At 40.0% G+C, this 25,421-nt stretch overlaps 1 protein-coding gene across 3 annotated transcripts in view; it reads left to right on the top strand.

The window, feature by feature from the left end:
* LOC149145527 (tRNA/rRNA methyltransferase (SpoU) family protein) overlaps nt 1-25,421 on the top strand; it is a 235,640-nt gene that overhangs the window by 140,092 nt on the left and 70,127 nt on the right. Inside the window, exons 2-3 of one of the 3 annotated variants that reach the window (XM_089447021.1) lie at nt 7,625-7,732; nt 8,498-8,599. In XM_089447021.1, the coding sequence (XP_089303147.1) occupies nt 7,715-7,732; nt 8,498-8,599 (120 nt within the window). In that variant the 5' untranslated portion in view covers nt 7,625-7,714. Of the gene's footprint in view, nt 1-7,624; nt 7,743-8,497; nt 8,600-25,421 lie in introns of those variants that run through there. The other 2 variants (XM_089447020.1, XM_089447019.1) reach the window with 2 other exon arrangements.

The raw sequence follows: 25,421 nt of genomic DNA, 5'->3' as shown, positions 1-25,421 counted from the left end.
TGATCAGGCATTTTGATCTGCAATTGGAGGAGATACAACACGCATGCGAAGGAAGAAAATAAGACTATTACAGCTGCATTGGCTCTCTTTTTGGTAACTACATTGACTGAAGTTTGGCTTGGGATTCTTTGCATTCATTCTACCGCAGACATAATCTCTTTGAATGCGGAAGATCTCTGGAAAAGTTCATTGATTCTTGGACTGTGATTTCACTCTCATATTGATCTGGGTTGACTGGAGTTTTACTGTGTTTTTTGGGCCAAGTTTTTGTGGAAAGCTTAGCACTATTTTCGGCCTCCAATAACAGTGATTACATGCCCTAATTTCGGCCTTATTAAGCAGTGAATTTGGAGCTGATATATTGACAGAATTTGACTAATATTTCATTGAAGGCAGTTTGGATTTGTTGGAACATTTTGATGTAACTTTAATGGACAAAATCTCTCTCACATAAGGAAAGAATTTTGGGTTTTCCCCTGGCTGTGAGCCTAATCCTAGCGTCTCTTGTCTCTTGCTTATGGTTTATTGTTGATTACTCACTGTGATCTCTGTTTACTCCTCTTATTGAAGAATTGTATGGTTGAAGTTTTTCATGTATAACTACTTGTTGGTTGAAGTATAAAGAAGGAACTGATTGCATCAATTGAAGTTGTTATCAATTGTGAAAAACTATTCTAGTTCTAGCTACACTAGAATTTCAACACTTTGTTGTGCTCAGTGAAGGAAGAAAGGTCCAAGAAAATGCAAAATGAACCATGTATTTTCAAGGGGTTAACATGGAAGCATTTGGATAGGATGGAAGAGACAAAGTTGTTGGCCTCTTTGTTATGAATATAATATATAAAAATAATATAAATTATAATAATCAGTGTAATGATTAATTAAATAATAATTACTTATTTGAAGAGACATGTCCCAAAGGACATGACTATTCATGAAGGGGCACCTTGCCTAGCATATAACCAGGGCCCTCATTTGTAATTGTAACCAGCCATATTCTTCATTTATACAATATATTCTTTATTTTTAAAATGGATTCTTTTACTATATTCCAAATATCGACTATTTGACATGCATAAACGAACTTAGTTTGTTACTTTGGTAACAAAGCCAATCTGATCCGGCCTTTGGCCATCAACCCTCCGTCAACTTCGTTGCTGTTGCGATTGAAGCGTTTCACTACACAACTTTTGGAATTTCTCCATTTTGCTGGTGTAGTCATTCAGGCCTTTGACTATATCTATATAAAGGGTCAAAAAAAGTAGGGCACTGTCTCCAATAAAGCCATAAAGCTCCCCAAAAGTAGATTTCACGGATAAATGTGCAATAATAACCTCATGTTGGACTACCTGAAATAAATTGCCAAGAACATTGATCCATGTGCAAAACCATCTCCAAACGAGGTCTAAAGGTGGACCGCTTTAGGGGAAATTTCATATGAAGTGGAGTGCTCCACAAAATGGGCCTAACAACCTCGAATCTTATGAAAAGAAAGTGTATCCTTGTGTATAACATCCAAATCACCTCTAAACAAGAGCCCTAAAGTGGAATGATTCTAGAAATATGTGCAAGGAAGGTGGATCACTCTAAAACAAGCATATATAGTCAAAAACCATGCGCCAATAGCATGGAGCCTCATGCAAGACCATCAAACAACATCAATACAAGGTCTAGATGGAGAGCACCCTATAAATATTTGCCAAAATAGATGAACGCTTGTCCATATGACTCCTCTTTGTTTGCCATGTGTGAACCTTAGAATGTTTATGTAATGTAGAAAATATGCCTCCACATATTAACTTTGCCTTGGGATACATGAGAAGCGTCCTCAATGAGTAAGTACTAAATATGCATGAAAGTATGTGGATAAGGGCTTCAAAAAGTGAATTTTTGGCCACATTTTGATCCGGATTTAAACAGGAACGCAATAAAATACAGAGATAATCATAAAGACAGATATGCAGCGGAAATAATACTTCATTTCATTACTGTAAAATACTGAAATATGCTTACAAACAGAAATGGAAATAAACCAGCTAGGGCGATGGTAGCTTATCTCTGAGAAGAGATGTGGTGGCTACATGCCTTTTCACTGTGTTACAATGAGGCTCGAAGGCCTATTTATTGTTGAGAAACAATGGAAAACCCTTCACATTCCAAAACCTAACCCTAGAAGATGAAACGCCAAATTGTGGGCCCCGTTTCTGGGTAAGTTGGTACATCAACTTCCCGGGGTCGCGAATTGGTCATATTATCTCCGTTTGACGTGCATGATAGCCCGTTGGAAAGATCTCTCCGAGGACTACAACGAAAAAGACAATTTTTTGGCAGAAAAATCGCTGGCGGTAGATTTCCCAAAAAACATCGTTTAGGGCCTCAAAACGGCTCCGGAAGTTTAGGACCCGAAAAACTGCTAAAAATAGTAAACTGTGCTACAATTTAGGAAACTGAAAAGACTGAAAGAGACAGTTGTGGGGGTCCAAATGGGATAGGTGGGTGGCCACCAACATCCACCTGGATCACATTTGCAGACTGGCCTCCAAATGTGTGAACTCAGACATAGAACATACGTCCAAAGACGTGAGCACCATAGTATGTGAGAGAGAAGTTAAACATATAGATCTCCATCATCTCCAAGGTCAAGGAACAAGATCATGCTAGCATCCATGGCCTTTGGAAATGCAAAAGTAATCCTTGCATTTTCAGGAAGTAACAAGTCTGATAAATCAAGGGAGGCAAGCTCATTGTTTATTGTAGAGAAATTCACTTGCATCATTTAGATTATATTAGTTATCTTGTGAGTTTGATGAATCAAGGCATGCAAGCTCATGGTTTGCTGTCGAGTGATTCACTTGCATGATTGTTAGAATAGAGATAGGATATCATAGATAAACAATCAACAAAAAGAACCCCAAAAACACTGAATCAATTTTAAACAAGTCAGTGATTAAAGGTTTTGTGAATGCATATATAGCGTATGGATTTTGAAAGGTTTTACACTCCTGGTTTGATAATTGAAGTAATCTACATTGTATCTCAGTCTCATCTGTTAGTTTTTGGTAGCATCGGAGGTGCCCTAGCTTTGAAAATTGGTGGAGAGGCTAAGGCACATGAGTTCTAAAGAACCTAGAAACCGTTTGGTGAAATTCCACTCAGATTGTATTTTATTAAAATAATTAATATTTTTAATGGGGTTCCTAAGTTTAAACTTAAGAAAATTAAAATATTAATGGGTATTAATCAAAATATGGGTGAGAATGATCTAGAAGGCAGATCAAGTCATGTTTTAATCTTAGCCATTGATTAAAAACTTAATCTCGGCCGTTGAAGACTCAATAGGAAAAGTATAAAATGGAGGCTTGGGGCTCATTTGGAAACACACGCAGAGAGATTGAGGAAATCGATTTTTTGAGGTGAGAAGTTCTCAAGAGGAAAATCGATTGGGGAGATCTTGCAGTTGAGGGGCAGAGGGAATCCAGGAGAAGGACTTTCCGGAAAATACAAAATAGAGAGGTGGAGAGATCTTGCAGAGAGGCAGCGTAGTAGCTGGGAGAGATGACGCAGAAAAGTTGTTGTCACGCAGAATCTAGAATTGCCGGAAAAACTGAAATTGATGGGAACTACCGACACTATTGGGAATTGCCAGGAGAGCTGATGTAGAGGGAACGTAGTAGCCGGGAGAGATGACGCAGAAAAGCTCCTTGTCACGCAGAATCCAGAACTACCGGAATAGCTGGAACTGTCGGAACTGCCGAAACAACCAAAAGAGTTGACGTAGAGGGCAGAGAAGGTGATGCAAGGCTGACGCAGAGCCAACGCAGAAATAGCCGGGGTTAGCCAGTGTTGTGTTGATCAGCTGGAATTCTGCCGGGTGAAGTGAGGTAAAACTCACTTGGATTTTCCACCAGTATTTTCTCTGTAAAGGATTTCTAGATGAGCATCCTAGATTTGTATTTAGATATTTCTCCTGCATAATAATAAGCCCTCAGAGTTGCTGCACCGGTTTTCCCACATTGGGTTTTTCCGGGGACTATTGTATCCAAAAATAAGTGTGTCCTATGTATCTTGTTCTTTGCTCCGTTTTCTGTTTCATGAGATCAAATATTTAATTAGTGTAGGCTGCAGAAGTAGTTTGCTTTAGTATTCAGAAGAATAACTTGCTTAATGTAATTTAAAAAATCAAGTAGGTGAAGTAGATTCAAATTTGCTGCAGTAGGGGTTCCTTCGAGTGTAGGATTTTTCACATGGTATCGAAGCATTGATTTTGAAACAGGAAGAGCAGATCCAGTGCTAAGTAGTAAGGCCGAAAGCTCCACTTAGCAGCAATTCGAATCCCCTTGAAGGGATTGCGCTGCCCTTGTCAAGAAGCAGATCCGAGGAAATCTCTCTCTGAGTGGGACGATAGAGAGGTACGATTTCTAGTTCGTGAGTTCGTAGAGGCAGAGGGAGTGACATAGAGCCTTAACGCAGTGCTTGAAGGGTACAATTTATACCAGGGCAGAAATCCGCTAGAAAAGAACGAAGACACATGGAAGGGGAATTTTCTCCTTAGAGAATTTTCTGCTAGAAAGTTCGAATTTCTCACTTGCTGAGCAGCTAAGCAGTGTCTAGAAGAGTCAGTTCGACAGTTGGGTGAGATGGCATCGCATGGGCTCAGAGATCAGGTCAGGTTGGAAGGAGCTTCCAACTATGTCATATGGAAGACCAAAATCTTAGCTGTTCTGTAGGAATATGATCTCGAGGCCTACGTCAATAGTGTTGTAGCTGTTCTTGTTGACAACAATCAAAAGAAGAAGTACAAGGTCGAGCAGGGAAAGGCAAAGAGGCTCATTGTCGATGGAGTTCGAGATCATGCAGTCTCACACTTGCAGGGCAAGAATACAACCCGAGAGATGTGGGAAGCCTTGTCTTCTCTATATGAAGGCTCTTCCGAACAACGAAAGATGTATTTAGAGTAGAAGTTGCAGTGGACTTTGATGCAGAAAGGAGAAGGGGTGAACCTTTATCTTCAACATCTTTAGGACACTAGAGATGAACTTGCTGCAATGGGGTCCACTCCTCAGCCAACTGCGATGGTGAGGATAGCTCTAAATAGAGTCTCAGGTGAATGGCAAGTTTTCTTCCAAAGCACATTGGGCAAAAAAAACTACCTTCATGGGAGGAGATGTGGGCGACTCTTCAACAGGAGGAGTTAAGGAGGGACCTAGTGAAGGTCAATCTCAATGGCAGCAGTGGGAGGGGCACAAAGACGAAGGAGGAGGAGGGAAACATAGCTCTAGCATCGAAGGGACAATAGAAGCAAAAGTGAAAAAAGGACATTTCGAAGGTGAAATGTTTCAGTTGTGGTGAGATGGGCCATTATGCATCCCAGTGTCCTTTGAAGAAAAAGGACAAGGATGGGAAACATGATCCTAAGGCTGCTTTAACAAAGATTGACGAGGATGAGTTTGCCATGAGTGCCCACACATTTGCAGGCGGGAGATGGGGCGATATTGAGCTGTAGTCGGGAGGACTACATATGGGCAAGATCCTTGAGGAGTCCACCTCTCGGATCAATTCCTTGCTACGGGGGCCCAAGATTCAGTAGTAGCGAGATGGACTTAGTGTCAGATGATGCAGTGGATTGTTTGGAGGATAGATGCAGTAGCTTGGGACCAGAGACTGATCAACGCATAACAATGTTGGCAGCAGTGCAGTTGGCACAATGCAGGAGTCAGCAGCAGCGCAGAAGATTCATAGGGTCAATATCAATAGCAGTCAGATTTTAATAGTCATTGTATTATGTTGAAGACAGTTAAGTTCAACTAATTTTGGATGTTTTTCAATTGCTTCTCTCAGCAACTGAGTTGCAATACGGATGCAGTGTTAGCAGTGGTAGTGCTAGCAGCATAGTAGATGCAACATTTGAGAGGGAGTTGTAGTACAGATGCAACATTGGCAGTGGCAGTGTCATGGGCAATAGTATAGTAGCAACAACAACACAATGTTGGTGGCAGCAGCAGTGCAGAAAGGAGGTGCTTCAGAAACAGAGCTACATGCTAGAGCACTTTCCTCGCTAAGAGGGAGTGTTAGTTTTTGGTAGCATTGGAAGTGCTCTGGCCTTGAAAATTGGAGAGGCTAAGGCACATGAGTTCTAAAGAACCCAAAAACCGTTTGGTGAAATTCCAACCGGATTGTATTTTATTAAAATAATTAACATTTTTAATGGGTTTCCTAAGTCTAAACTTAGGAAAATTAAAATATTAATGGGTATTAATCAAAATATGGGTGAGAATGATCTAGAAGCCGAATCAAGTCATGTTTTAATCTTAGCCATTGATTAGAGACTTAATCTCGGTCGTTGAAGACTCAACAGGAAAAGTATAAAATGGAGGCTTGGGGTTCATTTGGAAACACACACAGAGAGATTGAGGAAATCGATTTTCTGAGGTGAGAAGTTCTCAGGAGGAAAATCAATTGGGGAGATCTTGCAGCTGAGGGGCAGAGAGAATCCGGGAGAAGGACTTTCTGGAAAATACAGAACAGAGAGGCGGAGAGAGCTTGTAGAGAGGTAACGCAATCGCCGGGAGCGCTGACATAGAAAAGTTGTCAGTCATCTAGAATCCAGAACTGCCGGAACAACCGAAGCTACTGAAACTGTCGGGAATTGTCAGAACAGTCGGGAGAGCTGGCGCAGAGGCAGCGCAATAGTCGGGAGAGCTGATGCAGAAACGCTGCCTGTCACGCGGAATCCTGAACTGCCAGAATAGCTGGAATTGCTAGGAACTGCCGGAACTGTCGAAACAATCGGGAGAGCTGACGCAGAGGGCATAGAAGGTGACACAAGGCTGACGTAGAGCCAACGCAAAAATCGCCGGGGTTAGCCTGTCTTGTGCCAGATCAACCGGAATTGTGCAGGGTGATTGAGGTAAAACTCACTCAGATTTTCCGCCAGTATTTTCTCTATAAAGGATTGCTAGATGAGCATCCTAGATTTGTATTTAGATATTTCTCCTGCATAATAATAAACACTCAGAGTTGCTGCACCGGTTTTCCCGCATTTGGTTTTTTCCGGGGACTATTGTGTCCAAAAATAAGTGTGCCCTATGTATCTTGTTCTTTGCTCCGTTTTTTGTTTCATGAGATCAAATATTTAATTAGTGTAGGCTGCAGAAGTAATTTGCTTCACTATTCAGAAGAATAACTTGGTTAATGTAATTTAAAAAATCAAGTAGGTAAAGTAGATTCAGATTTGCTGCAGTAGGGGTTCCTTCGAGTGTAGGAATTTTCACGTCATCAATCCTAGGCATTACTGTGGCCAATCATTGTCTAGCTCTTGGTTATCCACGACCACTTCTGCCTACTAATCTTGTCCATATATCACAGGAAAATAAATTAGGAGTTTCTGTGGCAAGAGAACAGCTTAGTAGATAATACATTAATGTCTTTTTCTGTTTACAATCTAGTTTCTAGAACTTAATGGTATTTTGTCTTTATTATGGCCTATTTAATAAACAAGATATGATAGTTTAAGTTTGAACTTTGAAGTTTAAATTTAGCTTTAAACTATTGAGTGCATATTACAACTCTCTGGTACTGAATATGACACTTTGTTTCATTTTGTGGTTGATTTTGTATGTTACAGTTTGTTGATCGAAAATGTTACATGTTGAAACTTGAAGATTGGTGTTATGGTTGACGATTGACCATTTGAAGACAATGTTATAACCGCCAGATGATTGATGTTATATTTGTACGAAATGGTTGATGCTCTAATGATCATCATTAATCCAGTAGTTAAATCTATGCTTTCATGTTTTCCGCAACTAATTTGACATTCTGCATGTTTCTTTAAAAAATGCTCCTGGAATGCTTCGTTCTTGGAAGCTTTTGATAATTGGAGCTTCCTGCTCCTTCCATTCCGAACAGCCTTGCATCAGATCCTAATAATTATAGGACCATCATGATTGGACATATCTTTGCCAAATACTATGCCACTGTGCTTAACTTATGGTCATCATATCACTTGGAGCAACAAAGACTCCAGGCTAAGGAATAAGCAGGTTTTTGTAGAGAGAGTTAGAGTGTGGATCACATCTTCACTCTCCAAACTACCATTGAGGAGTTGAGACAATGTTCTTCAAATGTTCTCAAAGTGCAGAAATACAGGATTCAGAGTCTTCAATGCAAGTGTGGTAGCTGCCCCAAGGCTGCATCATTCTTTTTCCATAATTGTTCCTCTGTTTATATCTATAAATATCTCTTTTTATTCCCCCCCCGCTCCCGTTTACAAACATTGTCTTAATGTAGACATGTCTTCTCTCAAATACGTATTAACTACATTATTAATTTTATGCGAACATTAGTATAAGGTGAACTTTTGGTTTGAACATGTTTAACTTTGTTGGCACCATTAAAAAATATGTATTGATAAATGCTTTTATTTATGGATTGTCTAGGGATATGACTTGTACTTATGACAAATTGGAAATAAAGAGTATTTGTTTCTATGATTTAGGATAAGGACTGTGACATTTGTGGGGTAGAGATTGCAGATGGAGCTATTGCAGTCCATGAACATCCTTTCAAAAAGAGCACAGCATTTTTACTTGGAAATGAGGTAATTTCCATCTTATTATGCTTTTAATGATTGCCATTGCTAGATTTTTGTATGTTTCCTTCCTTCGTTGACTCCGTATTTCATAAAGGCCTACAGCTATTAAACTTGCAGTCCATTCGGGGCCATAGTTATTGTAAGTTTAAAATGATATGGCAGAATATTTTTACTAGCATGTCTCCTTTGTAATACTAATATGTCCATTAAACATGGTTTATGCAGTCTTCACTTGAAATCAACTAGGTATTAAAGCTTGTGATCCTACTGTATGCCTTGGGCTGTTCCACGGTTGCACCACTCTATGCTTCTATTTATTTTAGTTAACATATGTGGATCATAGGGAGTAAATGGTAATATATATTCTAGCTCCTCCTATTGTTAGAAAACTTCATATTTGTGTTAATTAGTATACACAGATATAAGGAACGGAGTTTATCTTTCTGTTAGAGAACTGAGACTCTCCTTTGGGATGAAAAAATATATGCATAGATGGTTAGAGAAACATCCTTAAAATGTCTTAAAAGGTTGAAATATTTGGTTACTGAAGTCTTCTTTAGGAATGTTGGTTATTGTAGGCACCAAAAGTGCTGGTTTTTGCACTTGATTGATTTAGAAATTTAGGTTATTTTATAAATTTATACATCCTTGTAATTCCTTTTAGTGAAAGAATTTTCTGGAAACATTCATGAGATGAGTGGACAATATTTTTAGTTCTTATCTCGGGATTTAATAATGATTTCAAACAATGTACCCTATGCTGTCACTGTGCAGGGTTGGTTAGAAAATTTTACTTCTTACTGTGTCTCTTGCTTTTATGAACCTTGATTCCTTATGGCCAGATTTCTATTCTTTAAAGTTTCTTCTGCTGTTGTGATGTTTAAGACAACAATGAGTGCCATAGGGTTTCTTTGTGACACTGTTGTTTGGTTTCTCTAAGCCACAATGGGTTTTGTCACTGTTGAGACAATTTATTCCCTTCAAGTTTTTTTATTGCTCTGTGATTTTACTTTGAGACAATTCGTTCTCTTCAAGTTTTTCTATTCCTTTCTGATTTTGCTTTCCTTTGATTTAGCTCTTCACGGTGAGGGGTATTTTCTTGGCAGCATGCAATCATATCTTCAGAGGGTGAAGTAGTTGACAAAGAACCATTATTTTTGGCTCAATGAGAGCAAGGACTGTGACAGCTGGCTCCTAGACTAGTTCGTTAGACTTCTTGTCTGCCCTGCTAAAGAAAAAAGTGTGGCGTGAACTTTACTTGTGGTCCAAGCAAAAGAGGATTTTTGAATTGACAGAAGCCCCAATAGTTATTCAAAAGCCTGAGGCACTTACGGGCCTTATGGAGAATCAGTTAAGATTGGATATAATCTGCTGATTTATTGGTATTTGGACATTGCTAGAAATGATAGTGTGCTGGGTCAGTAGAACTGAAAGTCACCAAATGGCTTGGCCATTAGACTCTTTGTGAGAGGACATTTCTTGGTATTTTTAGAATCCTCATGTCATAAGTCTGGTGTTTGGAGGGGGGAGTACTCTTTATGGAGCTCTGAACAACAGGGTTTGATCTTTTCAAGGGTACGCTCTTAGTGTCGGTGTTGGTTATTGGCAGCACAGTGTTGGCATTGATGTCAACAGTTAGATGAGTTTGTGCATGATGATCCAAAGGTTCAGAGGTGTTCTGGTGTTGCAGGAGGTTAACATGATGATTAAAGTTGTGATGAAGAGGGTGGTTGCAGATCTGGGTTGAAGATTTTGAGTTTTCCAAGCATAACAGAATCTGCGCAAGCTTGCTTCCTCATCCCCATGGGCCATGACACTTGCAAAATCTGCTTTGGCTTACGTTTGCATCCCCACGACAATCTGCTCTGGCTTGCCTTTATATGCCCACATCAATCCCTATAGGTGACAAAATGAATACCTTGGTCTAAATCCAGCGAATTTCCCATGGTATTGTTTTGAATTGGTCTATGAGGCTCTTGTCAAGCTGATCCAGAAACAATGGTCATCAAAAGGGTAGTGGGTTGCGTTTAATGATTTGATTTACTCACAAAATTAATGTTTGATTTGGTCACCATGGGAATGAATGCATGAATCGGTCTCCTAAGTAGTATGAATGCATTGATGATGTGATCGTTGCGTTCCTCTGAAGACCATTTGCTGTGCACGAATTGAGGGTGCAATATCCTGTGCATGCAATGACAACGTTAATCAAATTCTATGATCACTATGGAGTCAATTAGCAGTTGCTGTGCTTGTTAAAGTTGAGAGCACCTAAGCAAAGAGAAGGTGTTGGCAGCTTGTGTCAGGGTGATATAATGTCTCTTGCTGTGCGTTCAATTGACTGAACATGGATCAATCTGCTGTGGATTGATTTGCTTTTGGTTTGATCATGATACCTATGGATGGAGAGTGTTGGTGACAGAGTGTTGAGCATCTATGCATTTTGAATGGAGCGATCAACATTGTGTAAAGGAGTCTATAACAGAGTTCCCTGAAGTTGTGGTTAACATTGTTTATGTTAGTTTTTGGTAGCATTGGATAGGTGTCTAGTCTCCATTTGTGTTGGAGAGGCTAAAAAACACGAGATCTCAAAAACCCATAAAAAGTTTCGGGAGAAAACACCTAGAGACCACTTAATTAAGTTAATTGATCAATAGTTAAAAAATGCCTATGTCTAACTTAGGAAAATTGATTAATTAACAACAATTAATTGAGAAAGATTGAGAAAGCTCTAGAGACTCATTCAGATCGAGTCTAAGATGATCTTAGCCGTTGATAACGATTTAATAATGGCCGTTGGTGATCCAGCGAAAGATTATAAGAGCAGATTGATGGGATGAAGATAGACACATCGAGCAGGAGGGAGAGTGAGTTCCTTGGTAGATTGAGCTATCCAATGCAGTGATGCAACAAGGAAGAAGAGTTCAAACCAAAGAAGGAGAATCATCAGCGATTGAGGGAGAAGCAACAAAGAGTTTCAAAGGATTTTCCAGTTTTAGAGAGCCAACAGAAGGGAGGCCGAAATATTCTGCAAAAAAGCCATCCAAGGTGTGCGAGTGAGCCAAAAACCCTAGTGCGAGTACCATAAAGAGATTGATTCAGTAGCTGAAGGCCGAGAGAGCACCCATAAGGTAGAAAAACTCATTTTTAGTGGTAGAGGGAGGCTAGACGACCTAGTTGGAGGCAGTTTCAGGAGCTGTACGATTTGCCCAGGCCAGCAATGCGAGCAGGGCAAAAGGAGGCTGAATTATTTTGACAGAGGGAGAATTTCTCCTAAATATTTTTGGTGAGATTATTGCTGGAGGATTGCCAATTTGGCATCCAGATATTGTACTCAGAATTTTTGCTGCTGAATAATAAAAATAAACCCTCATCTGCTGCACTGGTTTTCCCTTCGGGGTTTTTCCGAGTATTAGTCCAAAAATATGGGTGTCATTTTTATTTTGTGTGTGCATCTGTTTTCTTAGTTCCAACATTTTATTTAGCTTTCGTAGAATTTATTTGTGAAGAATTGTAGTGATTTATTCGGTATTAGTCAAAAAATTAATAAACTGCTAACCAATTAGAAGAATAAATTTTAGTTACTGTAGTTCAAGGAGTTTCTCATGGTATCATAGCAATCGAAGAACAAATTGTGAGCTTAGTAACAAGAGGAGAATTTGTGCAGCTTCAGAGGAAGATCTGAGCGCAAATTTCTCAGATTTGTGCAGGCCACCAGGAAGTGCAAATTGTAGAGGCAGACAGAGAGGGTTCGATTTCCAGATACGGTTGGAGGAAAATTTGATCAGCCTGAGTTTGTAGGCAGTGGATTTGCCGGATAGAGGGTTCCAATGAGTTTGTATGCAGTGGATCAATGATTTTGTTGAGAAGAAATGAGCGCAGTTGATTTGTAGAAGTAGATCAATGACGGTTGGAAGAGAAAAACACACTAAAGAGGAATTCCTAGAATTTCTTAGAGGGTTTCTAGATCCCATTTCTCGGAGGAGATCCAAGATTTCCAGTTGCAGCAAGCCGTGTGAGTTTGCCAAATTAGCCAGTTCGAGTTGCCAAGATTGCAGATCGGGTGCCAATTTCCAGAGGACATTAGGAAGGTTGAGTGAGTAGTCTCATTGAGTAGCTGAAGGCAGTACATTGGCCAGAGAAGGATATCCGGAGGCAAGCAGGAGCAAACTTGCACATTCCTCAAGGAGTACAAATAAGTCTTAGAGATCAAGAGAGGGAGATTCCAAATTTATTTTCCTAGTTTTCGAGTTTCGCAAGAATGGCCACAACAGGTCTTAGAGATCAAGATAGACTTGACGAAGCCTCTAACTTCGGTGTATGGAAGGCTAAGATGACTTTCCTGTTGGATGAATATGGACTAAAGGAGTTTGCGGAGAGTGCTATTGTCGTACCAACAAATCCTCAACAACAAGCAACCTACAAGAAAGAAATAGCCAAGGCTAAGAGGATGATCCTAGATGGGGTTGGGGATCATATCGTTCCACATATATTGCAGAGAAGGCAACAACAAAGGAAATATGGGACGTCGTTGTGAAGCTATACCAAGATCCATCAGAGAATCATAAAATGATTCTCAAGGAGAAGTTAAGGACCACAAAGATGTTGAAAGGTGAAGATGTGACTCCTTATCTCACTAGAAATCGGGAAGTCCGTGATGAGAGAGCAGCATTAGGTGAGAAGCTAGAGGATACTGAACTTGTGCGAATAACACTAAATTGGTTTGCCAAAGAGTGGGAAAGATTCGTTGAGGGAATCACTATACAAGATAAAATGCTGATTGGGAATGTAGATGGAGTGATTTCACACAAGAGGACTCAGTCTTGTCCAAGGTACTTCCAGTAGTAGTAGCAAAGGGCCGAAGGTTGAGAAAGATGAGGAGAACATAGCCCTTGCATCTAAAGGGGAGGCGAAGAAAGGTCTCAGTCAGGGACAAATTTCCAAGGGAGGAGAGAAGAAGAAGAAGGATCCGTCAAAGATCAAATGCTTTAGGTGTGGTGAGTTTGGTCACTACAACACCCAGTGTCCCAAGAAAAAGAAGGACAAGAAGGGGGAGGAATAGACAACAACTTTGATAGAGATAGATGAGTTAACCTCCAGGTTGGAGGAGTTTGCATTGATAGTGACTGTACCTCTTTAAGGAGGAGGAGCATAGTACTTCAGAGTTGCAGGATTGGGCAGGGTCCAAGTAGGACAACATCAGACTGGTGGTTCCTCTTAGATCATTACCTTGGCTATAGGGGGCTGTTAGTTTTTATAGCATCGGATGTGTTCTAGCTTCAAAATTTTGTGGAGAGGCTAGAATGCATGAGATCTCCAAAACCCAGAAATCGTTTTTGGAAATTCCGCCTAGAAATGACTTAATTAGATTATTAGACATTTTTAAAAATATTTTATGAGTCTAAACTTAGGGAATATGACTAATTAATCAAAATTAAGTTATGGTGTGAATCTTCTAAAAACTCACATGGATCGACTTCTCGTTAATCCTAGCCATAGATTAAGATCTAATCTTGGTCGTTGAAGTCTCAACAGAGAGTTATAAGAAGAAAGTCGACGGGGTTTGGAGAACACACTTACAAAGTTCGATTTTGCTGAGAAATTGATTTCTAGAGTAGAAGCTATGTTGCCGAAAGTGATTCAGTGAGGTTGAAGCAGTGAGAGAGGGGCAGGATAGTGAGGCCGGAGGAAGCTTTTCCAATTCCGGTGAGTACAATGCAGAGAGGCAGTGATTGCCATAGAGAGGCAACGCAGAGCCCTCTCGGGGAGATTCACGTTTTGCTGGGGAGAAGGAGAAATTTTGAGCCAGAAGCTGAGCAGGGGGTCCAGAGGCAAAGAGTATCAGGTTCCCCAGACATCAGTTGACAAGACAGTGAGAGGAGACACAGTTCCGAGCTTGTGGGACGCAGTGACTGCATAGGCTGACACAGTGACTACGCAAAGGGAGCAAGGAGTAGTTCAATTTGAGCTGAGGTCAGTGTTGGATCGCTTGTGGAGTGAGAATTTTTTCTTACTAGTTACTATTTCCAGTTATTTCTCTGTTTGGATTGCTATTTTAAGCATCCATAGATTGTACTCAGGTTTTCACTAATGCATAATCTCAAAACCTTCAGTGGCTGCACCGGTTTTCCTGAGTTTGGTTTTTTCGGGGACTTAGTCAGTAACAATGTATTTTGTGTGTGTAGCAACAACTGAGCAGAAAGAGAAGAGGAGATTTTTGACATCATTTGAGATGGCCACATATGGGCAAGATCCATGGAATAACAACAGATTAGATCCAGTTGCTGCAGATTTCTCACATGGCTCAGTATCCTTGCTACGAGAGCCCAACATAATTAGTACCATGAGGATCACAGTGTCAGCAGGTGCAGTCAGTCATTTTTATGACAACTGCATAGTTAGTTGCAGTCAATACCCAAGAGATAGTTGCAGAATTAGTTGCAATGACACAGGTAGTGTGAATTGCCTAGTTGCAGTATGTAGGTGCAGTTCCAACCAGGGGATTCCCAGCGCAGAGCTATGCAATCCAGTTTCCAGCGCAGGAGAACAGTGCGAGTTGCTAGTAGGGAGTAAAGAGATTTTCCATAGGGAGATCGAGATTCAGAGGGAGTCTCGTTTCAGAGGGAGCAACCCTATGGAAGCTAATACTTCAGGATATGGGGAGATCAGACTCATTATTGCAGTAGTTGCAACAACAATGCAAAAGCATCAACAGAGCAGTAACAACAACAGTATGAATAGATCATATTTCGCAATGATGGCTGCCATACCCCCAGGAGTGAAATGGGGTGACTTGGTTTTGTAGCCCTAGAGTGCTACAATTGGGCAGGATTCTTGAGAAGGTCCACCTCTTGAATCAATACCTTGCTACAGGGGCCCACAGTATTCAGTAGCAGGATGGATTAGTGGCAGTAGATCTAGTCAGAGGCCAGAGTGACAAATGCAGAGTCTAGTTGCAGTCAGATGTTGGGTAGCGCAGTGCAGAGTTGGTGTTAGGCCCCTATACTACTAGTGTAACCCCTTATTGTTATTAGTACAACCCACTTATTATATTGATGTACCCATGTAGTTCCCATATTGTTACTATTGTGCCCCATAGAAGCCCACTATTGTTATTATTGTGCCCTTACATTATTATTGTTATGTCGGCTCTGATTATGTTATGACCCCTTAGACTCCTATATATAGAAAGGAAGTCTTTTCATTTGTATCATCCAAGAATTGTTCATTTATGTAATGTAAAGGAGGTTGCCCCCTCGAAGAGGCTGAATTCTAAGGCATTGATCTATCTTTTCTATCTTTTCTTCAGCTGGTTTCGTAACATTTGGTATTAGATGCAATAGTGCAAAGTCAGCAGCAGTGCAGATGCCTCAGTGACAATGCAAATACTAGCAGCAATGAGAGACTCGGTGATAGATGCATCACACTGATCACAATTGATTCAGTATTTAGGGTGCTTTGCAGATGTTGCAGTTGCAACAACAATAGATGGAGACGGATTGCAGTGCAGATGCAGTGTTGGCAACAATTGTGCAGGGTCAGCAACAACATAGATGCAACACATATCAAAGTTGCACAGTAGTTGGTGGGCAGCAGCAGCCAAACATCAACAACGTGACAGGAGATGATGCAAAGACAGGGGGGTGTTTCTACAAGGGGCAACAGCATTAGAACGCATTCCTCGCTAAGAGGGAGTGTTAGTTTTTGTAGCATTGAATGTGTTCTAGACACAAAAAATTTTAGAGATGCTAGAATGCATGAGATCTCCAAAACTTAGAAATCGTTTCTGGAAATTCCGCCTAGAAATGTCTTAATTAGATTATTAGTCGTTTTTGAAAATATTTTCTGAATCTAAACTTAGGGAATATGATTAATTAATCAAAATTAATTAAGGTATGGTGTGAATCTTCTAGAAACTCACATGGGTCGAATTCTAGTTAATCCTAGCCATAGATTAAGATCTAATCTTGGTCATTGAAGTCTCAACAGAGGGTTATAAGAAGAAAGTCGATGGGGCTTGGAGAACACAATTACATTGTTCGATTTGCTGAGAAATCGATTTCCAGAGTAGAAGTTGTGTGTTGCCGGAAGTGATTCAGTGAGGTCGAAGCAGTGAGAGAGGGGCAAAGATAGTGAGGCCGGAGGAAGCTTTTCCAATTCTGGTGAGTACAATGCAGAGAGGAAGTGATTGCCACAAAGAGGCAATGCAGAGCCCTCTTGGGGAGATTCACGTTTTGCTGGGGAGGAGAAATTCTGAGCCAGAAGCTGGGCAGAGGGTCCGGAGGCAAAGAGTATCAGGTTCCCAGATAGCAGCTGACGAGACAGTGAGAGGAGACGCAGTTCCGAGCTTGTGGGGCCCAGTAACTGCGTACGCTGACGAAGTGGCTGCACAGAGGGAGCAAGGAGCAGCTCAATTAGAGTTGAGGTCAGTGTTGGATTGCCTGTGGAGTGAGAAATTTTTCTCACTAGTTATTATTGCAGTTATTTCTCTGTTTGGATTGCTCGTTTAAGCATCCATAGATTGTACTCAAATTTTCGGTACTGCATAATATCAAAACCCTTAGCTACTGCACTGGTTTTCCCGAGTTGGGTTTTTCCAGGGACTTAGTCCAAAAATAACGGTGTATTTTGTGTGTGTCAATCTATTTCTTCCATCGTTTTTATTTGTTCTGTAGTATTTTATTTGTGAAGGTTGCAGTGTATTTAATTCGATATTTGTCGTAGCACACAACAAGTAAATTGTTTAATTGAATTAACAATTAGAAGAATTAACATCAGTTGCTGCAATAGGGTTCAGGGTTAGCCGAATTTTCATAGGGGCCCACACAGTTTTCAATAGTAGGAGGAATAATGTTAGAAGGCACAGTCAAATCTCGAGAGGCAGTGCAGAACTAGTATCAGTGAACTATTGGAGGGGTGCAAAGACAAATGAGCATAGACATTTACTCAGTAGACAATGCAAAGACTAGTTGCAGTTAGAGACTTAGGAGACAGATGCAGAGTCTGTACTAAGACACAGTGGAATTTGGATCTGTACATTAGTTCTCAGTTGTAGTAGTTGCAACATCAACAACAACATGAGATCAGATGCAATGCAAGTAGAGTTGGAAATAGTGTAGGAGGCACAATGCAGTGTCAGCAGCAACGCAGATGCAAAGTGGTTCAGCTACAGTGTTGGAAAATGAATCAAAGTATGTATAGTGGTTGATGGACATTGAGAGCTAGTTGTATCACAGTTGTTAAACATCAACAACGTGAGGTGGTCCAACTACAAACTACAGGATATTCATCAGGATGATGGGTATAAGAGTAGTGGAGAAGGCATAACACTTTCATCGCTAAGAGGGAGTGTTAGATTTTGGTAGCATTAGACAGGTGTTCTAGTCTCGATTTATGTTGGAGAGGTTAAAGAACACGATATCTCCAAAACCCAGAAAATGTTTAGAGAGAAAACACCTAGAGACCACTCAATTAAGTTAATTGATCAATAATTAAAAAATGCCTAAGTCTAACTTAGGAAAATTGATTAATTAACAACAATTAATTGAGAAAGATCAAGAAAGCTCTAGAGACTCACACAAATCGAGTCTGAGATGATCTTAGCCGTTGATAACGATTTAATGATGGCCATTGGTGATCCAATGAGAGATTATAAGACTAGATCGATGGGATGGAGATAGACACATCGAGCAAGAGGGAGAGCGAGTTCCTTGGCAAATCGAGCTATCCAGTGCATTGATTCAACAAGGAAGAAGAGATTGAGCCAGAGAAGGAAAAGCATTAGTGATTGAGCTAGAAGCAACAAAGAGTTCCAGAGGATTTTCCAGTTTCGGAGAGCTAGTAGAAGGGAGGCGGAAATACTCTACAGAAAAGCCATCCAAGTTGTGCGAGTGAGCCAAGAACCCCAGTGCGAGTGCCGAAAAGAGATCGATCCAATGGCCGAAGGCCGAGAGATCACCTGGAAGGCAGAACGACTCATTTCCAGTGGTAGAGGGAGGTTAGACGACCTAGTTGGAGGCAGTTTCAGGGGCTGTACGACTTGCCCAGGCCAATAGTGCGAGCAGGCCAAAGGGAGGCCGAATTATTTTGGCAGAGGGAGAATTTTGTCCTAAATATTTTTGGCAAGATTATTGTAGGAGGATTGCTAGTTTGGCATCCAGATATTGTGCTCAGAATTTTTGTTGCTGAATAATAAAAATAAACCCTCATCTGCTGCACCAGTTTTCCCTTTGTGGTTTTTCCGGGGACTATTAGTCCAAAAATATTGGTGTCATTTTTATTGTGTGTGGTCTGTTTTCTTAGTTCCAACATTTTGTTTAGCTTCTGCAGAATTTGTTTGTGAAGAATTGCAGTGTTATTTTTTCGGTATTAATCAGAAAATTAATAAACTGCTAACCAGTTAGAAGAATAAATTCTAGTTACTGCAGTTCAAGGAATTTTACATATGTTGAAGGCAAAGGATGTAATAGAGTATTGACAAAGGATTGCTAAGATAGCATTATGGTTATTGCAGGGGTTGATATGACCTTGTTAATGTACACAGTTGAGTGAGATGCCATGTAATGTATTGTTGAGTGTTTAGTAGAGTCATATTGCTCAGAGTGTCTGTCATTATATGCTGTTGTCTATGATAATGTGAGAGAGTGTATGACTGAGTGTGAAGTGTCTTGATGTCATTGATGTATGGTTGAGAGTGAGAGAGGTTGATGTGTTGTTGTTGTTAGGGTTTGAGGTGCTGTTAAGGTTTGGCGGCTTGATGGTTTTTATGTAATATGATGTTGAGGTTGATGCTAGTGTTTGTCATTGGATTGTTGGTCTTGTTGTTAAGCTGATTGTGTGTATGCGGATTTGATTGTATGATCATATTTGATTGGTGATTAGAGATTTATGTTGTAGAGAGGTTTCTGTATTCAATGTTGAGTAGAGAGTTTATTTGGATCCTGTATGAAAATAGATGAAACATGGCCTACAGTTGATTGAGTTGAGATTGGTGGGCCTAGTTTGAAAATGTATGAAAGGTGGTCGACAAGAGTTTGAGGGTTGGGGCCTTTAGTGTTTCAAGTGGTGGCCTGAGAAACTATTGGAGGTTGGGGCATGCAGCATGTTGGGGTTTGCAGCGTTGTGGAAGTGATGGCTTCCATTAGGTAGTGGCTTGGAGCGAGTGGTTGTTCGCATGTATCGCAAATCGGGGCTTGCACAATGGTGGTGGCTAGTGGATGATGTAAAAGAGGAATTTTAATCATAATAAGAAGACAAAGACAAACTATACAATTGTTTTTCTCACGAAAGGGTTTCCACTTAACATCTGGTGTCGTGTGTACTTTTGATATTTTATGTGCTGCTTTCATGGCTTACTTGTGCATGTGTATTATGTGCTGCTTATGGTTATGTATATGTTAGCTGCTGCTCATATATTGTGTTGCTGGTTAATTAACTCATGATTTAGTGACTTGTAAAGAAAAGGTAAAAGTTGAAATAGATGATCCATTGTGCATAAACACTGATTCACCCCCCCCCAAGTATTATCAAGCTCCCAACATTGGTGAGACCCCTGCCCTGCTCAGTCTTCAGACAAGTGGATACTACTCTTGCATTCTTAGTATTGCTTTCTAAGATGGCAACAAAACACATTGACCTTTCGAAATCATTGTTACATGTGGATTTAGATATCAAAAATATGTTAAGAGGCCTCATGTAAGTTGCAGTTATTAGAGTACTCTTGAGAATACCTAATGGAATAAGAGAATATTCCTTTCAACTGTAGGGTCTGTCTCAAGCCTGGCCACTTGGCACATATGTGTTCAAATCAATAAAAGTGGATAGAAAACATATCATTGAAGCCTCTTGAAATGAGGTGGGCTCACTCCATCCACACAACATGAAGCCGCCTCAGCTTGACAACCCACTAAGAAGATGACTTCAAGGGGTCAAAGTTTAAAAAAGAAAGGGAAACACCAATTCAAGTGTAGCAGATTTGAAAATTTCAGCAATATTGTATATATCTACACTTCCTTTTGATATTTCCTGTTGTGACAGAGTTTCTCAGGTTGCTGATTTTTTTCAGTTTCTCATGTCTGAGTTTATGCTTTGCTGATATTTTGTGATATTTCTGATAAGTTTTTGTCTAGACCCTACGTGAAATATTCCCACAACAATATTTGCAACATTGATGGAGGACCCCAAATCAAATTGTTGTTGATGGTAGTAGCATTGGACAGGCACTTCCTCACAAGTCTAAGTGTCTAGATGTGTGGAAGTTGTCCAAATGACCCCTTAGCAAATTACTTTAATTAAAGAAATAATTAAAGTAATTTCTTTTAATAAAAAAAGTGAATTAATCTACTGAAATGCAAAGATTATTCGCATTAGTGAATGATCTCATATTCACCCTATGAGTGACATCAGTTAAAGATTATTAAACTAAGGTATTACAGACTCATGTGCTGGTGTGTGTTCTATGTTATTGAAACAATGGATCGATCGGATTTCCAATACACAGACAATAAAATGGAAAGACAACAGAGAAATACAATAAGCAACACAAAGACACAAACAATTTTAATAAGGAGTTCACCCTATTCTCCAGGACTACGTCTCCGATCCAGCATTCAGTGGTGGCCTTGTTTTATTGTGCCTTTGGGCAGAGAATTTACAATACAGGGACTCAATGTGAGTTCACCTGAATCAGGTTTTTGCTTGGCAGGGTGGTTCTTGGATTCCCCAAGCCACTGGAGTACACAAATTCTTCTTCTTCCTACTAGCTCTGTGACCTTCTGGTCTCAGTGGAAAGAGCCAAATGTGATGCTTAGTCCAGACAGATTCCTCTATGGGATGGCTTGGATCCTCAAGCTCTCTGGTGCTCGATGTTGCTACTGATCAGCTTGGCCCTCTGTCTCTTCTGCTATGCTTTACTGTTCTCTGTGTTCAGTCCTCCTCTCAGGGTTCACTGTTCACTGTCTCTCTTGGTCGCTTGGACTCTACTCAACTCTAACTTCAACTCTGACTGATTCGACTGTCTTTGTTCATGGCTTTAGCCATTCGATCCCTATGTCTGTTCGGTTCTTCTTCCGCTTGTGCTGATTCACCTTCTGCAGCTGCGCTTGGAGTTCCTTGCGTTCGGCGTCATCATGAACGCTCAGGGAGTGGCCAGTTGTCCTCCTCTAAATGGCGCCAGCATGCTTCATCAGTTCGTTCCTTTAGTTACGCTGTGGATGCATTCTTCCTCCACCGTGGTGGTCAAATGGATTCCAAATCTCTTTAAACGCAGCTTAATTCCTTGTCGATTCCGCTTCTTTCCATCGGGTGCAATCTCGGCCGTTTGATCTGGGCCCTCCAGATCCGACACCATACGCACGTTTTGCGCGGTTGACTTGCTCGATCGATAACACGCGATCAACAACAGTTTTCTCTCACCTCCGCCTGCGACGCGTCGATCGGTGTATGGAATCGCTCTGCTCTTGTCCAAAACCTCTTAACATTCAAGGGTGGCCCGATCAAAACCGCCCGTTTCCAAAGTGCGGGTCCCGCCGTGTACGCTTAGCTTTTTTTCCTTTTTTCGCCCGTGGTCCTTCGGTTCCCCCACGCGACCGAGTGCTCAGGGTTTTCCCATTATGGCCTTGTTCGCCTAGCGATGCGCTAATCGTGCATCAAAAACCTCTTCCTTTTCCCATTCCGGGGCTCCCAGGGGCTACTTTGGCCTCCCACGTGGTCTCCATGGGCCTCGATCAACGCGCTTTGACCGAGGTCCTCATTGTTCCACGTTGGCTGCCATTGCCACTAGTTCAGGGTGTTTTTGATCGCTGTTTTGGATTTCTTTAGAGATTTGTTCGACCTGATTCAGTCATGGTTCTTTGATAGTCTTCTATGGATCCAATTCGGATCAGTGAATTAGATGAATTTCAACCATTGATCTCGAGTGAAGTTGAGATCTAATCCCAACCATCAATCACTTCGGAGATTAGGGTTGTGGATTTGGTCAATAATTCAAACATATAAAAGGAAAACTAGGCTATGGGAAATGACACATCAAGTGAGCAAGACAATGAGATAGTGAGATCTTAGTGATTGGGCAAAGGACATTCATCCAAGTGTGCAAGGTTCAGAGGAAGAAGAATAAAGGGAAACAAAGGAGAAGGATCCATTAGTTGGAAAGATTGAAGGATAGGTTTTGAGGGTTTGATCAGCTAGAAATATTCTAGGCTTTGTTGTTTATATTTTTCCTCAAAGAGCCATTTTCCTAGTGAGGGAGCCTTTGTATGCTGAAGATAATTTATTAATGCAAAAACAGATTTGAAGGGTAGAAATATGTGTGCATGTGTATTAGATTGGTGTCATTTTTGCTTTCACAATTTATCTTTTATTTTTTACTATTTAAAAATTCTAGCAGCCTTTATTCGATAAATGTGTAATAAATTCAATTTTCAACAAGGTATTTACTAGAGAATAAATTGCTAGTAGTTGGAGTTAGGAAATTAACATGGTACCAGAGCTTACACTTTGAGAGGGAGGCCATACTAGTCAAGGGTTTGGTAGAAATTAATTTTTTGTGGGTTTTTTAAACGACCAAAACAATGATCCACAAAGATTTGTAGCAGATCTATTAAATTTGCAAGGAGATCTTAGTAGATATATAAACGAGTAGCATTTTTATTTTTGTCGGTGCTAGAACAACTTAGCACAAAACAAATTTTTGTCAGATCTAGGAATGGCAACAACTAGTCTTAGATTTGAAGAACGATTTGATAGAGCATATAACTTCCTACCTTGGAAGGAGAGGGTGACCCTGCTTTTAAGGGAGCATGATCTATGGGAAATTACCATTCCCACATGGTGTCACCTGCTATTGAATGGAAAATCACTTGCTCGATGCTAAAGGCACTAACTCAACGCATCTAGGGAGCACTCTAGGCCTTGATACTCTCTAGTCCATTCTCCCTAGTCAAATTACATGGCTCCTGGTCAATACCTTGATCTGTCAATATGCTAACCTAGAATGTATGCCCCTTGATGATACGGCATCAACACTCCCTCTGACTGAGGGAAACATTCTCAACTAATCTAAGCTTGTCCTTGAGGTATACAAACTTCACCTTAGGACAAAGGCTTTGTGAGAATGTCAGCATCTTGCATGTCTGTAGAAAAATGCATTGTAGCCTCAATGCATTGTTAAAATTTGGCAACGTAGAGATGGATTTCTCCTAGAAGAAATCATATCTTTCAGTTCTGTTTGAAACACCTATAATAAAATTTCATTTCTAATAATTCTAATGACTTTCCAAAAATAATAAGTCACATCTCAATTTGGAAGTGATTTTCCAAAAATAGAAAATCATGTCTAAATGATCAAAGTGATGATCTCGACATATGGAATCCACTTTAAAATCAAACCAATCATGATTATACAAGTCAAGAATTAATATTTTATCCTTACTAGTATTATTATTATTATGATACTATTATTTATAAAATAGTATAAAGTCATTCACCTTTAATGGATTAATAAAAATGAATTCTCTCATGAAATAAGTAAATTAAATTGAAAATCTCTTACTTGGCAAATTAAACCTCTCTTTTGGAATAAAATAGTAACTCCACATTTAAGGGAATGTAACTCTCCCTCACTAATTCAATGTATGGCAAAAGTTTAACTCCTCATTAAATGCACTTGTAATTCCCTCATTCAATTCGATTTGTAACTCTCACCAAATATTCTCTCATGTCTAAGTGCAATTCTCTTTCTCCCTAATTCGAATTGTAACTCTTCAAGACATGTGTACCTCTCTCTTTATTCTTGGGATGAGTTACACTTCTCCTTAAGTAAGTCCTCCCTCATTGAATTCAATTTTCCTATTATTCGCTCAAGGCATGAATTCATTTTGTAACTCCTCTACGTTTTCATCTATTTAAGCAAGGAGCACGTGAGAGTTGATAGTAGCATGTTCATTGTGAGGAAGGAGAGTTAGTGTTGATTGTGTGCAAGAGACGTTTGAGAGCAAGTGAAGAGTAAGAGCAAGGGAAGAGTTGGAGCAAGTGCGAAGGACAAGATATAATCAAGAGGAGGGGATCTTCAAGCAAAGAGTAAGAGCACTTCAGCTGCGAGTTGATAAGACATTGATGACTTTATTCATTCTTATCCTCTCTCTCTCTCTTTGTACTTTGTTGGACAATTGAAGAAATCTAATAGAAGAAGAATCATTTGGGTTTTCCCCTTGTGGGCTTTGCCTTGGTCATTGGACTTAACTCTCAGTGTCTCATATTTGTGCTTGGCTCTCTTCATATGATCCTTAAGTTTATGTTCTATCTACAATTGCTGATTTGAAAAGATGTGAAGAAGAAATCTTCATTCTATTTAATTGTAACGACATAAAACATTTAATTTTCTGCAAAGTACATTCAATTTTCTGCAAAGTACATTCAACTTTCTGCAAAGTACATTCAATTTTTTGCAATGTACATTCAACTTTCTGCTAAGTACATTCAATTCTATTCAGTTTTTTGCAAAGTACATTTATTTTTCTGCAAGTACATTCTGTTTTCTGTATAGAACTTTCAAGTTTCTGCAATAATTTTTTAAATTGTTGCATAGAACTTTAAGATTTTAACATTGTATCAGAGCCTTGGTGAAGGCAAGTCCAAGGAGACCAGAGATCACTTGAAGAGACCCCACTTGTTGCCAAAGTTTTCTGATTAAGATGACTTTGTCCTACTTCAAAATAGAGGAGAAGCAGAATGATGCTTCAAACTTTGGTCCATGGAAAGCAAGAGTAGATATCACTCTTGAAGAACACAAAGTTTGACCTCCAAAACCAGTCTATAAATTTGTCTTCCT

Source organism: Pinus tabuliformis, chromosome X (genome assembly GCF_031772625.1).
Source record: "Pinus tabuliformis cultivar Carrire ecotype Pingquan chromosome X, CPIR1, whole genome shotgun sequence".
NCBI lineage: Eukaryota > Viridiplantae > Streptophyta > Pinopsida > Pinales > Pinaceae > Pinus > Pinus tabuliformis.
The sequence above is the reverse complement of the archived record's forward strand: the minus strand, read 5'-3'. Positions and strand labels throughout refer to the sequence as shown.